The 15096-nt window shown below is 37.1% G+C and overlaps 2 protein-coding genes across 23 annotated transcripts in view; both read left to right on the top strand.

Annotated features, from left to right (window-relative positions):
- LUBEL (Linear Ubiquitin E3 ligase) overlaps window positions 1–10534 on the top strand; it is a 35405-nt gene extending 24871 nt beyond the window's left edge. For all 22 annotated transcript variants that reach the window (XM_073966618.1, XM_073966609.1, XM_073966605.1 and 19 more), the window contains 6 exons: window positions 8150–8416; window positions 8769–9074; window positions 9132–9283; window positions 9343–9714; window positions 10037–10205; window positions 10277–10534. In XM_073966618.1, coding sequence (XP_073822719.1) covers window positions 8150–8416; window positions 8769–9074; window positions 9132–9283; window positions 9343–9714; window positions 10037–10205; window positions 10277–10312 — 1302 coding nt within the window. In that variant the 3' untranslated portion in view covers window positions 10313–10534. The remainder of the gene's footprint in view (window positions 1–8149; window positions 8417–8768; window positions 9075–9131; window positions 9284–9342; window positions 9715–10036; window positions 10206–10276) is intronic.
- Window positions 342–2326, top strand: LOC141393540 (uncharacterized). The gene is made up of 2 exons (XM_073966621.1): window positions 342–2092; window positions 2148–2326. The coding sequence occupies exons 1-2, from the start codon at window positions 812–814 to the stop codon at window positions 2154–2156; spliced, it is 1290 nt and encodes a 429-aa protein (XP_073822722.1). The 5' UTR covers window positions 342–811; the 3' UTR covers window positions 2157–2326.
- Window positions 10535–15096: the final 4562 nt, after the last annotated feature.

The raw sequence follows: 15096 nt of genomic DNA, 5'->3' as shown, positions 1-15096 counted from the left end.
CAGAAGTCTTCTAATACAAAAGATCACAAGCTCTTCTTATAGAAGACCAGAAGATTTGCTTATAAAATCCCCGAAGGGTTTTTCATGATAACCCAAAATATCTTCTTGTAGAAGAGCGGAAGGGCTTCTCATGGAAGACAAGAAGGTCTTCTTATAGAAGATTAGAAGGTCGTGGAAGACCAAAAGGTCTTCTTTTAAAATACCAGAAGCCCTTCTCTTAGAAGACCAGAAGCTTTTCTCATGAAAGTCCAGAAAGTCTTCTTATAAAATACCGGAACGTCTTCTCATGTAAGACCGGAAGGTCTTCTCATGGAAAATCGGAAGGTCTTCCCATGTGTAGTATACTAGTTATCATATTGTTACTTTCCTACTGCTTTCTTAGTTTGTAAGCTAGCGTAACCTGTTTAGTCTATAAGTACATTGTAAGTCACTCAATCATACTTATTCTCGTGAGCGCAGGTACGGGTGAGTTGTTGTGTGTAGGCATTGTTGATTGTTGTGTGAGGCGTTATTAGTTATTTAGCAAGAACGATAGAATGATCCAGTCAGTCTTGTTTTGGAGAAAGAACACACAACAACGGTCATCCTTACGCGCGCACACTTGTGTTACGAAGTAATAGAAAACAAAGACAACAATAATAAAATAAAACAACAACAACTGTGTTTTATTGGAAAGGCATTATCTGCTACAACCTCAGAAGTGGTTCTCGCCTACTGCAAAACTGTGTTAAATATTTTTGGTGTTCAAGCCGATATAAGCAAATTAAATATAATTCACAAACAATACTGCATATCATCGTTGCTAAATAAAATGAATCAACAACAATTTAATGCTAATGCGTGTGCTGGTGAATTCACAAATAAAAATACAGACAACGTTACAATTCGACCAAAAAAAGTTGTCTTACCGTTAGACAGTGACGAGGAACAAAGTGGTGGCGTAAGTGAAAATGTACAGTCCGATCCTGACAAACAAAATACAGGCAAACAAAATACAGCCAATATGAAATACAAAACTACAGACAACAATTTGGAGCAATATAAAGAAATAGATGTTGAGTCAAATAACAAACCTACAGATAGCAATTTTGAGAAATGTAAAGAAATAGACATTGCATCAATAATTACTGGCGGCACTTTCGGCGAAACAAAAAATTTACAGTCTCCCCTTAAAAACCTTCCGACAAAAGAAGTTCAAGAAACACCAAATAAAGTGGGAAAAACTACAGAAAACGTAGAGACAGATTTGGCGACAAAGTTAAGAGAAAAGGAGTTAGAACTTTTACGCAAAGAGAACGAGTTGTTACGTAAAGAAAAAGAATTTATGCAAAAAGAAAATGATCTACTGAAACTGGTGGCCGTTAACAACAACAACAGTGGTGCACAACTTACAGACAACAATATCTCTCTTTCGATGGTGAGCAATTTTCTGCCTACGTTTGATGGCAGCACGGACGCAGCATTCTGGGTAACGCAGCTACAAGACTTACAAAAGGTATACAAGTTGTCTGACGACATGGTGCGTGCGTTGCTTGCCATGAAGTTGGTGGGCAAACCTTTGAACTGGCTACACTCACGACGCAATACTGTAACAGAGAGTGTGGCAGAGATTTTCAGTCAGTTTTGCCTGATGTTTGGCACGAATGAGAGCAAGATGGAGATGAGAAAAAAGTTCGAACGTCGCACATGGCGTTTTGATGAAAACTTCACAGATTATTGCAATGATAAGACAAAACTTGCAGAAAAATTAAAATTTGAAGACGACGAATTAATAGAGTACATTATAGACGGCATACCAAATATGCAGCTGCGCCGTCAAACAGTGATGCAGAGATTCCTTAGTGTGAATGAGCTATGCAAGTCGTTGGCTGCCATAAAATTGCCGAAAGCAAACAGCGAGAGTCGTGACGCAGCCGCTACCAAATTGGACGTTCGCTGCTATAATTGTAATAGTATGGGGCATTATGCTGCGGACTGCAACAAACCGAGACGGCAGCCGGGAACGTGCTATGCCTGTGGCAGAGCAGGCCATACGGTGGGCCAGTGCGACAAAAACAAAAAGAAGGATGTGTCGACATCAGAAAACAATTATGTAAGATATTTCGTATATAATTTTAGTTCTAGTGTTAATATTAATTTTTCTTTAGAAACTTTAATTGATACCGGTAGCTCTATTAGCCTTATAAGAGAAGACGCGTTGCCGGCCGGAACACAAATATTCCCCTTACCAGACATGAATTTTTATGGTTTAAATTTTTCCACTTTAAAAACACTTGGATTTTGTTTTTGTTTTCTGAATTATTCAAATAAATATATTGAAATAAAACTGGTGGTTGTTCATAGATCGTCAATGAAATATTCCGTATTGTTGGGAAGAGATTTTTTAGAAAAGTCTCAGAGCAAATTGTTATTGTTTGGCTGTGAACCAGACGTAGAGCCAGAACAAATGTATGTCCACAAATTAGAGGTAAATAACAACTCAAAAATTACTGAATCGAGTTTAGATCAAGAATATCTCCAGTTTGAGAATGAGATTTTAGCGATCGATATTACGTCAAACTATACAGACTTCAACTTAAAGGTTGGGGATGCTGTACACCAACATACTTTAGCCAAATTGAATGCGTTGTTTAAAGAAACTTATGTAGATATGAAACGTCCGGAAATACCAGAAATACATTATGAAATGAAACTGATATTAGAGAATTCCAAACCTTTCAATTGTCCTCCGAGACGACTTTCCTATACAGAAAAAATAGAGTTACAGAAAATATTAGACGACTACTTAGAAAAAGGAATTATAAGAGCTAGTGAATCTGAATATGCCTCACCTATAGTGTTAGTTAAGAAAAAAACTGGAGACCTACGTATGTGTGTAGATTTTAGAAAATTAAACAAAGTTACCGCCAAACATAATTACCCGATTCCATTGATCGACGATCTTCTAGAAAGCTTAGCAAACAAAACAATATTTACTAAACTAGATCTCAAAAATGGTTTCCATCACGTTTTTATGGATGAAGATTCTATAAAATATACAGCATTCATTACACCTTTAGGTCAATATGAATTTCTGCGTATGCCGTTTGGTCTGAAGAATGCTCCGTCGGTTTTCCAAATGTTTATAAACAGTGTTTTCAAAGACCTTATTAGAACGGGAGATGTTGTAATATATCTAGACGATATTATGATTGCCACTCATGATATCAAACGACATTTAGAAGTATTAAGAGAAGTCATGTTGAGGTTGGTACAAAATAAATTGGAGTTGCGGTTAGATAAGTGTGAATTTTTGCGGGACAACATAAAATATTTAGGTTATACCATAGACAAATCGGGTATACGGGCCGACGATAGGGGATTAGAAGCGATCAAAAATTTCCCTCTACCCGACAAGGTACGGGCAGTGCAAAGCTTTCTTGGCCTTTGCTCATATTTCAGACGTTTTATCAAAGATTTTTCGATTTTAGCAAAACCACTTTATGATTTGACTAGAAAAGATAAACAATTTTATTTCGGACAATTGGAGCTTGAAACATTTGAATTATTAAAAAGAAAACTGCTAGACTCGCCAGTTTTAGCTTTATATAACCCGTCCGCAGAAACGGAGCTCCATTGCGATGCGAGTGCTTTAGGGTTCGGATCTATATTAATGCAAAAACAAAAAGACAAAAAGTGGCATCCTGTGTTTTATTTTTCTAAAAGGACTACAGATGCTGAATCAAAGTTTCACAGCTACGAATTAGAGACCTTAGCGATAGTTTATGCACTTAGGAGATTTCGTGTTTATTTATATGGCAAAACATTCAAAATAATTACCGATTGTAATTCTTTGACCTTGACGTTAAATAAAAAAGAGTTAAACCCGAGAATCGCCAGGTGGGCATTGGAATTACAAAATTTCGACTATGTTGTTGAACATAGAGAAGGGCGACGTATGCAGCATGTAGATGCGTTAAGTCGATCATTAGATATTATGATAATAGACACTAACACTTTTGAAGAAAATTTAATAATCGCTCAAAATAAAGATCCAGAAATTGTTAAACTTAAAGAAAAGTTACAGACGTCAGACAATAAATATTATGAAATGAGGAATGGCGTACTTTATAAAAAATTAAAAACCGGAAAGTTGCTTTTTGTTGTCCCTGCTCAAATGGAAACCCATGTTCTGTATAAGTATCATGATGAGATGGGACATGTTGGCATTAACAAAGTTACAGACCTAATAAATAAAACTTATTGGTTCCCTCACATAAATAATAAAGTTAGAGATCACATACAAAACTGTTTGAAGTGTATAACTTTTTCTCCTAAAAGCGGCCCTGTAGAAGGATTCCTACATAACATCCCGAAACCGACAAAACCATTTGAAATGATTCACGTAGACCATTATGGGCCAGTAGACAGAAACAGTTCAAAGAAACACATATTTGTGGTTATCGATGCTTGCTCTAAGTTTGTTAAATTGTATCCGACAAAGACTACTGCCACAAAGGAAGTAATAAAAGCCTTGCAAGAATATTTTAGATATTACAGTCGACCGCGATACATTATTTCTGATAGAGGGTCATGTTTCACTTCGAATGATTTTAACAAATTTGTCAAGGACAATGACATAAAACATATTAAGATAGCTACTTTTTCACCGGAAGCTAACGGCCAGGTAGAACGTGTTAATAGAACTTTAGGACCAATGATTGCAAAACTTATAAATACAGAAACTAATACGACTTGGGAAAAAACATTAGAAACTGTCGAATTCACAATAAATAATACCTGCAACAGAATGATAAACCAACACCCTAGTGTAATGTTATTTGGTGTCAACCAACGGGGAAAATTTTCAGACCAAATTAGAGACAATGTAATGGAACAAGATACTAGAAACTTAAATTCAATTCGACTTAGTGCAAATGAAAGACAATATACAGCACAACAATACAATAAAAATTATACAGATCTCAAGAGGAAACAACCAGTGTTGTACGAAAAAGGCGATTATGTTGTAATAAAAAATATTGACAGTAGGGTAGGAGTCTCTAAAAAATTTGTGCCAAAATTTAAGGGTCCATACGTTGTTACAGGAGTACTAGAAAATGATCGTTATGAACTACAAGATGTAGAAGGTTTTCAACAAAGCAGAATACCTTACAAAGGAATATGGGCAGCACATAACATGAAACATTGGCATAGGGGACCTGGTCAGTTAAACCAATGCAATTCACAACATACTGAACTATTTTTAGACAGTGTAACAGAACAACGCAAACTTCCACCCATTACACATAACAGTGAGGTTCCTTAAGGCAACCGTGTCGAAAAGAGTCAGGTGATCTTTATGGTCAGGAAGGCCGATTGTAGTATACTAGTTATCATATTGTTACTTTCCTACTGCTTTCTTAGTTTGTAAGCTAGCGTAACCTGTTTAGTCTATAAGTACATTGTAAGTCACTCAATCATACTTATTCTCGTGAGCGCAGGTACGGGTGAGTTGTTGTGTGTAGGCATTGTTGATTGTTGTGTGAGGCGTTATTAGTTATTTAGCAAGAACGATAGAATGATCCAGTCAGTCTTGTTTTGGAGAAAGAACACACAACAACGGTCATCCTTACGCGCGCACACTTGTGTTACGAAGTAATAGAAAACAAAGACAACAATAATAAAATAAAACAACAACAACTGTGTTTTATTGGAAAGGCATTATCTGCTACACATGGAAAATCGGAAGGTCTTCTCATGGAATACCAGAAGTTCTTCTCATGGAAAACCAAAAGGTCTTCTCATGGAAGACCAGAAGGTCTTCTAATGGAAGACCAGTAGGTCTTCTAATGGAAGACCAGTAGGTCCTCTCATGGAAGACCAGAAGGTCTTCTCATGGAAGACAAGAAGGACTTCTCATGGAAGACCAGAAGATCTTCTAATGGAAGACCAGATGGTCTTCTTACAGTAGATTTGAAGGTCGTGGAAGATCAAAAGGTCTTTTTTTAAAATACCAGAGCCCTTCTCTTAGAAGACCAGAAGCTTTTCTCATGAAAGTCCCGAAGGTCTTCTTATAAAATACCGGAACGTCTTCTCATGTAAGACCGGAAGGTCTTCTCATGGAAAATCGGAAGGTCTTCTCATGGAATACCAGAAAGTCTTCTTTTAGAAGAGCAGAAGGTCTTCTAATGGAAAACCAGAAGGTCTTCTCATGAAAAACCAGAAGGTCTTTTTATAGTAGATTTGAAGGTCGTGGAAGACCAGAAGGCCTTCTTATAAAGGACCATGAAAGTCGTGAAGGTCTTCTTATAAAACAGTAGAACGTCTTCTCATGGAAGACCGGAAGGTCTTCTTATGGAAAATCGGAAAGTCTTCCCATGGAATACCAGAACGTCTTCTCATGGAATACCAGAAGGTCTTTTCATGGAAAACCAAAAGGTCTTCTTATAGAAGAGCAGAAGGTTTTCTCGTGGAAGACCAGAAGGTCTTCTCATGAAAGACCAGAAGGCCTTTTTATAGTAGATTTGAAGGTCGTGGAAGACCAGAAGGACTTCTTATAAAGGACCATGAAAGTCCAGAAGGTCTTCTTATAAAACAGTAGAACGTCTTCTCAGGGAAGACCGGAAGGTCTTCTCATGGAAAATCGAAAGGTCTACTCATGAAAGTCCAAAAGGTCTTCTAGAAGAGCAGAATTCTTATTATAGAAGAGCAGAAGATCTTCTTATAGAAAACCAGAAGGAATTTTCTCTTCTCTTATAGAAGACCAGAATAGCTTTTCTTATAGAATACCAGAGATTCTTCTTAAAGAAGTCTTCTCATAAAAATCCAGAAGGTCGTCTTACAGAAGATCGGAAAGTATGCTCTCATGACCTTAAAATCTTCTATAAGAAGACATTCTGGTCTTCCATGAACAGTCCATAAATGATCAGAAGGTTCTCCCATGAAAGACGAGAAGCTTTTCTCATGAAATACCAGATGTTGTTCTTATAGAAGAACAGAAGGTCTTCTTATGGAAGACTAAAAGGTATTCTTATGGAAGAACAGAAAGTCTTTTCTTTTCTCTTACAGATGACCAGAAGGTCTTGTCATAGAAGAACAGGAAGCCAGAAAGTATCCTCGTGGATACTCTTAGGGTAATAATTGTGAGGTGTGATCCTCGTGTAGAACTGGAGCGTAATGGTGAGCAAGTTACGGGTATCGTAGGGGACTGCTGTGACCGTGGGTGTTAAAGTGATGGGTGAAAAGACCGTGCTGATGCTACTTAAAGGGAGGTTGGCCCATAGCCGTTCATGCGAACTGGCGAACTTGGCATACCATATATGGTGGGATGTTTGATGCCTGTGTAACAGTCATGTATGTAGTCATGATAGCATGTTTGCCAGTATATCGGACTGTCTTGTAATCTGGAAGCGAGGTAAATGGTTATTCGGGCCTTCTGATCTGGTGGATGGATCAAAAGGCCCGAATAAGCCAATAATCCTCAGAAAAGCCCTCTATGTTAGACGGTGGAGGCCAAGGGAGCGTGCTGCTGAGGTGCATGACTAGTAGACCGTCCAGACTTTTGCTTTAGCATGAGTCCAGAATTCTTACTGACTGAATGTATTTTTTTGCATGTAGTAGGCCTGTTCGAAACAAATTTGTGTTTATGTGGGAAGGCATGTACTGACTGCGGCGTGGAATTTCATTGGGACACTTGGAGACTTCGGATCCTCAAGTAGTTTTGCACGTAAAAAGTTTGTTAGGTGAAGAACGAGTCTTAGTGGAGGCAACCTTTTTACATAGTCTTCCCTACCAGAGAAGATAGCTTTGTCAATTGTTTGTGTTGTTATTGCCGTGATGCCTTTGAGCCCTATGTACAGTACATGAGGACAGCATGTTAGCTGTTGGTGGTCTTGTTTTGCATGTTGCTTCGCTTGATTGTTGGGTCTCACCTATCCGGGCTGTTTAGTGTTTAAGTGGCAGTATTCTGTGGCTACGGAGCTTTACCGAAGGCTATAGTCTGGTACCACGGATGCAAGATGTACCCAGATCTCCGGATCTACACACTATAACTTAAGTCGTATCCTTGGAACTGCCCCGTTCTTTACATTTTCCAACTTTATCTAACATTTTTTGTCATTTTTGTTCTAATTTCTAAATAAATTGTATATTTTCTCTCTTTTTTAAGGAACTTGTGGATAAATTCGTGAAGGAAGAACTGGTGAATACCATAGCAGAGGCCCAAATTGCAGCAGCTTTGATTGGCATGAAATTCCAGCAAGATGTTTCCATATGGGCAGCCAAGGAATGCAGTGATTTGGAACATGCCATAGCCCTACTTAAACAAGACTGTGAGCTATGCAGCGGAACTTATGCCCTCAATGAAATTGTTTCAATGCTTAAGTGTACCCATAAATGTTGCAAGCAGTGTGCCAAAACTTATTTCACTGTACAGGTAAATTTTAGCTCGGATAAAAATGTTAGGTTAAGGAGATCAGATAGTGTCTATCTAGTATGATTCGCAGAGTTTTCTAGCTCTGACCACAAGACCCACATACAATATTTAATTACAGCGAAGATCACAATGAAGAGCTTGAACTTTTCATGGGATACTACCTCAGTTAAGATGCCTCAACTATAGTGACATGATGTCACTGACATCCATCCTATGGTTTTGATTTAGCATTAATTAATCTGAAAGAAATATTCCCAAGTAATATGGGAATTTCGAAATCATATTTTCTTCTCTATTTGACCTCTCACCAAATATACCTAAACTTTAGGATCTTATCATTCTCCCATTTCAGATAACCGAGCGCAGTATTAACGATTGCAATTGCCCCTTCTGCAAATTGCCCGAATTGCACAATCAAACCGAACATGAGGATGATAATTTGGAATACTTTTCCAATTTGGATATATTCTTAAAGAATATTGTTGAACCTGAAGTCCATGAACTATTCCAAAGGAAGTTGCGGGATAGGACTCTACTCAAAGATCCCAATTTCAAGTGGTGTGTTCAATGTTCTTCGGGATTCTTTGCAAGGCCCAAACAAAAAAGGTTAATATGCCCCGATTGTGGTTCAGTGACATGTGCTTCGTGTCGCAAACCGGTGAGTAAAGTTGAACCAAAATTTGATATGTTATTAATGATTGTGTTACCCTTACAGTGGCAAAAACAACACGAAGGCATTTCCTGTGAGAAATTCTTGGAATGGGAAATGGCCAATGATCCCGCCGTCCAAGCCTTGGGTGTGAAAGAGCATTTAGATCAAAATGGTATTGATTGTCCAAAGTGTAAATTTAGATATTCTCTAGCCAGGTATGTCCATTACAAAACCTCTCAACAAGTGTCCCGCTTAACTTTTGTTCTCCTTACAGAGGAGGTTGCATGCATTTCACCTGCACCCAATGCAAATATGAATTTTGCTATGGCTGTGCCAAACCTTTTATGATGGGTGCCAAATGCACAATATCCCCGTATTGTGCCAAGCTCGGCTTGCATGCCCATCATCCACGTAATTGTCTCTTCTATTTGAGAGATAAATTACCCATACAACTACAATTGCTGCTGAAAAATAATGGTGTTGAATTTGAGGTCGACCCCATTGAGACAAATGATGACAGCGTACCCGAGTCATCACAAAAACAAGCTCCACTCTGTCCCATTCCCATACAAAAAGAGACACCAAATGGTCTCGTGGATACGAAATGTAATAGTGATGTACCCGATCAACATGCTGGAATGTGTCGGTAAGTATATTAGCAATGTCGTAGGATTATGATATGGCAAAAGTTATTATTGAGGCATATCAGCAACAAAACTGAAATAATCTTATAAATATTTTACTCTATGCTGAAATGCTGGATTTATTAAATTCTCCTTAAATTAATTTTAATTCAGTTTAGCTATGAGTTTTAATTTAGGTGTGGATTTCTTTAGATTAATTCTGAATTAATTAATTCGGGATAGTCCTAAAACACATAACTTAAGGAATAGAATGAATGTTCTATTAAATTCGAAAACAAATTACCATATCAATAATGTCATAAAAATTTAAACCCCCTTTTGCAGGACCCACTATGTTGAATATTTAACAGCTAAGGTGGCCAAGGCCAAAATCGATCCTTTGCCAATTTTCGATTTGACAGATTGTGTTCAAGAACTGCGTCGTCGTGGCATTCCGCTGCCCGAACGTGGTCCCTGGGATACAGATGAAATCTACAAGGGCATGTGTGCTGAGGTAAGGAGTTAAATATCCTCGTTAAATATTAAAAATAATATAATTTTTCATAAAATTGTTTACATCCACAGGTTATTCAGAAAAACATACCCCTGGAAACGAATTAAATTTGCGAATACAAGGACTGTTTCATCATTACATACATTTAAATTTTTTATACATTGTTCACCATTATTTACATATATTATTTATTATAGTCTCATTCATCAATTTCATGTTTCATTATTTGTTTATGTCAAATTATTTATTAATTAAATAATTACAAACACACAATTTCGCATTAATAATTATATACAAAAATTCGATAAATAAAAAAGTAACAACAATAACGCACAGTGTTCTAATTTCCTTTAGAAAAAATGGTAGGTAGGAGGCATTTCTTGCCTCTGAACATAAATCTGGTTGTTGTAACAGCATATTATATTGTTACGAATGTAACTGATAAGTTTAAGTTAGTTTAGATGAATTTCCGTTAATTGAAGAATTTGAATTGTAACGTAAATTCTTTTGAGGAGGGTTGGCGTTTTTTGTTTGGGATGACGACTTCTATTTTGTTTTTCAAAATAGTCAGGCTTAATCCCATAGTCGTTGTTTTAATATTTTATTAAAACAACTTTAATTTATTAGTGGGAAAAAATTGGCGATGTTTACCAAGGGGTAAGGCAGGGAATACTATAGTTTCAGATCTCGCCACAGATCTTCCTCAGTTTCCTTGTTTCTTGTCTTTCAACAAGAAACTTTTTATACCCAAGTGTCAATTGCTAGTTCAAATAGATACGTGCGCAAAGAAACACTCTGATCGAGAATTTCTTTGGCATTTAGCCGTATAGTCGCCACACGGTCAGTTTACCCGAAGAAACAGGCGACTTTTTGCTTCGAAGTGCTTCGTACGTGAACAACTTTCGTTGGATTTGGCTCGTTTTCGAAGACCCAGACGACCGATTCTTGCTTTGTTTCGGGCTCCTAAGCATATATCCTAGATTCGTCGTCTGTGACGATCTTACAAACGTCGTTCGAAACACCGCGATCGATTTTATGCACAATTTCCTTGAAACAATCCACAAGAGCCTTTTTCTGAACGATTGTCCAATTTTGCTGGATTTAACGAGAAAAAAATCCATTTTTGCGGTCAGGTGTTTATGCCTACCCTGACGACCTTCGTTTTTTGGCGATGTCCGGCCACGATTGAATTCATTAAACCAGTTTTTCATAGTCCTATAGGATGACCCTATATCGACATACAAAGATTTAATTTGATCGATGCAAAATTCTTGAAAATGTTTAGAAATGCAAAGAGATTTTTTTCATTTTTTAGGCCAGATAGTTTTCGTGCAGCCCTCGTAAAGAAGTAAATCTTGAATTGATTAAAGTGAATAAGTGAAATAATTGTAATATAAACGAACCCTCGTTTTATTTGATTAAAATCGTATCGGGGAATAAAACAGCGTATACACGGAGTTTAGTTAAACCTAATTCCGAAACAACATGTTTGTAAGTTCGTTTTTTACTTAATCTGGCTCTGGGTCCATATTCAACTACTGTAGTTAGTTGAGTAGGTTTGGCAGGTAGTTTAAAAGGTGTAGCGTTCATGCCTGTGCCGAATGCTGGGCAGATGTTTTGCACTGTGTCATCAATTCTTGCCCTATAGGAACTTAGATCGCTGCAACATCCCGAGCGTAGTTTAGCCAAAACTACTCTGGTTTGTTGTGGCAGCTGACGCTCCTCAGCTGCGATAGATAAGAGATGTTCTCCGAGGACCGCATACAGATGATAGTTGTTTATGGCATAAGTGTGAATGTTATTTAAACCTGCTTGTTGATCTAGGGGTTCCCTATTGTGACGTTGGACCTATCTTTCTAAATCATGAAGATCCCTCGTGATGTGCCTGAGTGGGGGGTCATATTCACCATATGATTCTCACCGTAACACCCGAGCAAGTACTGCAACGAGAGCTGGACGAATTTTTGTCTACTCATGTAGATGATCCACTGAAGGCATGAGCAGGCAATCTGTTGCTATTCTCAGGACAGCATTCTGACAGCCTTGAATATTTTTCCATCACCTTGCACTTATATTCGACCGACTTATTGCGGTATATGTAGTGAACAAGGTTTCTTTATCTGCAGCCCAAGTGCTGCCGGCTACGGAATTGATGACCTTGTTCGTATCTCTCAGCTTGTCGCATATGGCTGTGGTATGCGCGTACGACGTGAACATGCTGTCGGATGTGACCCCTAGAATTTTGGGGTAGTTAGTGGTTAGAATTATGTTACAATCGACCATGATATTCAACTCAGTGCTCACCTCTGCAGTCCATGTGGTGAACATAGTAGCCATAGATGTAGTGGCGGATATATTTATTCATATTCCTCGCGTGAAAAAATGTGATAAGATCAGTCAAACAGGCGTTCAAGGGTAAAGCCTCAAGAGTCTTTGCTACGAGTGAGAAAAGGGAATTATGTCTGAACGATTCACCTTTGCCTGGCTTCATTAACGGGACTACCCTGCCCATTTACCAGACTTTGGGGCTGGGCGGTTGAACATGTGCAGCGTATCATGCGGTATGTTATTTAATGATACATACATCCGTATTTGTGTATTCTTCCACGGCATATCACTTACATTGGCATATCACACTGGTGCCGCATAGCTTACCACAGACCGATATATCGCATTTTAGATGGTTAATATGGTCTCTTAATTTGCTCCCCAAGTGCTATACGCGAGGAACTTGAGGATATTTTTCGAATGTTTCATTGTGCAGACATAAGTTTCCGAGCGTTTGACCCAAGTTATTCTCCTTTCCAGTTTTGACAATTATAATGGTCAGGACTGGGGTTATATGATCTTCTTAGGTGTTTGTAAAATATATTTTTGGTACGCTCCTCCGGCGTTACGAAGTAAGTCCCCAATGAAATAAGTCCCCAAAAATTGAAATGAAATAACTCCCCAACGAAGTGAAATAACTCCCCAAAATAAATTATGATACAAGTCCCCAATTTTAAATTAAGTCCCCAAATTTAACAAATAAGCACTGCATCCTCCACATTTGCTAGGGAATAAAGACACTTGAAGACGTTATTTTGTTCAGCAATTGAGTGATTCATCCAAGATTTTATTTTCATATAAAAAATAAACTTTCCGAATTTCCTCTTGGAAAATATCTACTTATGGTACCATATTTATACACATGCGGTATCTCTCATACATTTCCAAGATAATAAAATTTCTACAGTTATTTTACAATAATTCTCTTGACAAAATGCCTGAGGCGTGAAGTGAGATTTGAAGTGTTTCTCAGAACATACCCGAATGTTTTAATGTATTAAGAACGTAAATTCTTTCGTTACTTTGGTATGAAACAAAAATACGCGCGAATTTTGGGTTCTTACCAAAATATCAACCTATTTTCACAACAAAACTAGTTACATTCAAATACGATTGTGATGCCTTGGTATCAAGTTAAAAATTTGAGCGAATTCTTAACTTGAAACCAAGACACGTCCTTTTCCCCCCAAAACAACTACTACCATGCATCACAAAACATTTTATTTTCACAATCATATTTCCCTGTGCTTTTAGTTCCATATATTCCTTCCTAATCATAATGATTATGCTTAATTTTATTTATTTATTTTTTTTTTTTGCTTAAAAAAATTTCCTCTCTTACATTCACTCCAAGGCGAATTTATCAAGGTGATCCAATAGTTGACGTTAGGTTGTAGTCTTCATTTGCTGTCAATTTTTTTTTTGCGCGAAATATCCACAAAAGTGAGAAGAAAAGGTTAAAATATTATTCGCGAAGCTTAAACAAAGATGTTGTACACAGATATTTTTTATAGAAGCGAAATATTTGTTATTTATTTTTGATTAAAAATATGTTTTGACAGCAAATGAAGACATAGGTTGCTATTATTGTATCACCTTCTTTCTTACACCATGATTCACTCTTGATTTCCAAAATTTTATGCTGCAAATACAAGTGTTGTATATAAATAACTTTTGGAACATATAATTCCTCCAAACTTTTTTTAAACATGAGCAATAATTTCGAAGTCCATTCTGATCAGTAGACGCTCTTTACAAACTAATTGATAAGCAATAACTATATGAGAAAACAAAAGGACTCACGCAGTAAGTCCAACAGGACATTTCTATTAGTTTCTAAATAATATGCAATTGTACAAAAATGAAATAAGTCCTCAAATGTATTTTTGGGGATTTATTTCATTTCCTAAATTGGGGAGTTATTTCATAATGAAATATGTCCCAACATTTTATATGAAATAAATCCCCAGAAATATGAAATAAAACCCCAAAAATTAAAATTATTGTTGTTATTGTTTTGTGTATTGAGAATTTATTTAATTTTCAGTTTCGTAACGCCCGCTCCTCCTTGTTTCGACCGAGACATGAATGCAGAAAAGACTTATGTCGATAAATTTAGATGTTATTATGTCGATAAATTTATTTTATTACTCCACCGGGCTGAATATGGAGACAAAGTTTTCATCCCTCCAAACATTTGGAAGTACTTCCAAACATTTGATTATATCTGCTTTTCAAAGTGCCTTAAAAAGCGGTAAGAAGCCACTGGTGTCATTTTACAAACACGGTTTCTTTAGATCATGCGCCTTCAAACCTTGTGTAGAATCCCTTGCGTAACTTACTTTAGATCAAACAAGTAAAAAAGTATCAGTCGGCTTTGCCGACAGAGATATACCCTCAGCCTGTGCAAATTGAAACAAAATTTTGGTCTCGTATGAACCGACAAAAATGTTGATTACGATTAAAGTTCAAAAATTTTGCTGAAAAGGTACTTAAAGGAATGGACCGACATAGACCATGGGGTTGCCATGTAAGTTGCTTCAACAAAAATCAAAGTGATTCA

Source organism: Musca autumnalis, unplaced genomic scaffold (assembly GCF_047663935.1).
Source record: "Musca autumnalis isolate F117 unplaced genomic scaffold, ASM4766393v1 scaffold_2, whole genome shotgun sequence".
NCBI classification, from domain to species: Eukaryota; Metazoa; Arthropoda; class Insecta; order Diptera; family Muscidae; genus Musca; species Musca autumnalis.
This window is presented reverse-complemented; position numbering and strand designations above follow the sequence as displayed.

What these genes read in the sequence shown, in the direction of transcription:
- LOC141393540 (XM_073966621.1), top strand. Translation starts at nt 812, where the DNA reads ATGAATCAACAACAATTTAATGCTAATGCGTGTGCTGGTGAATTCACA.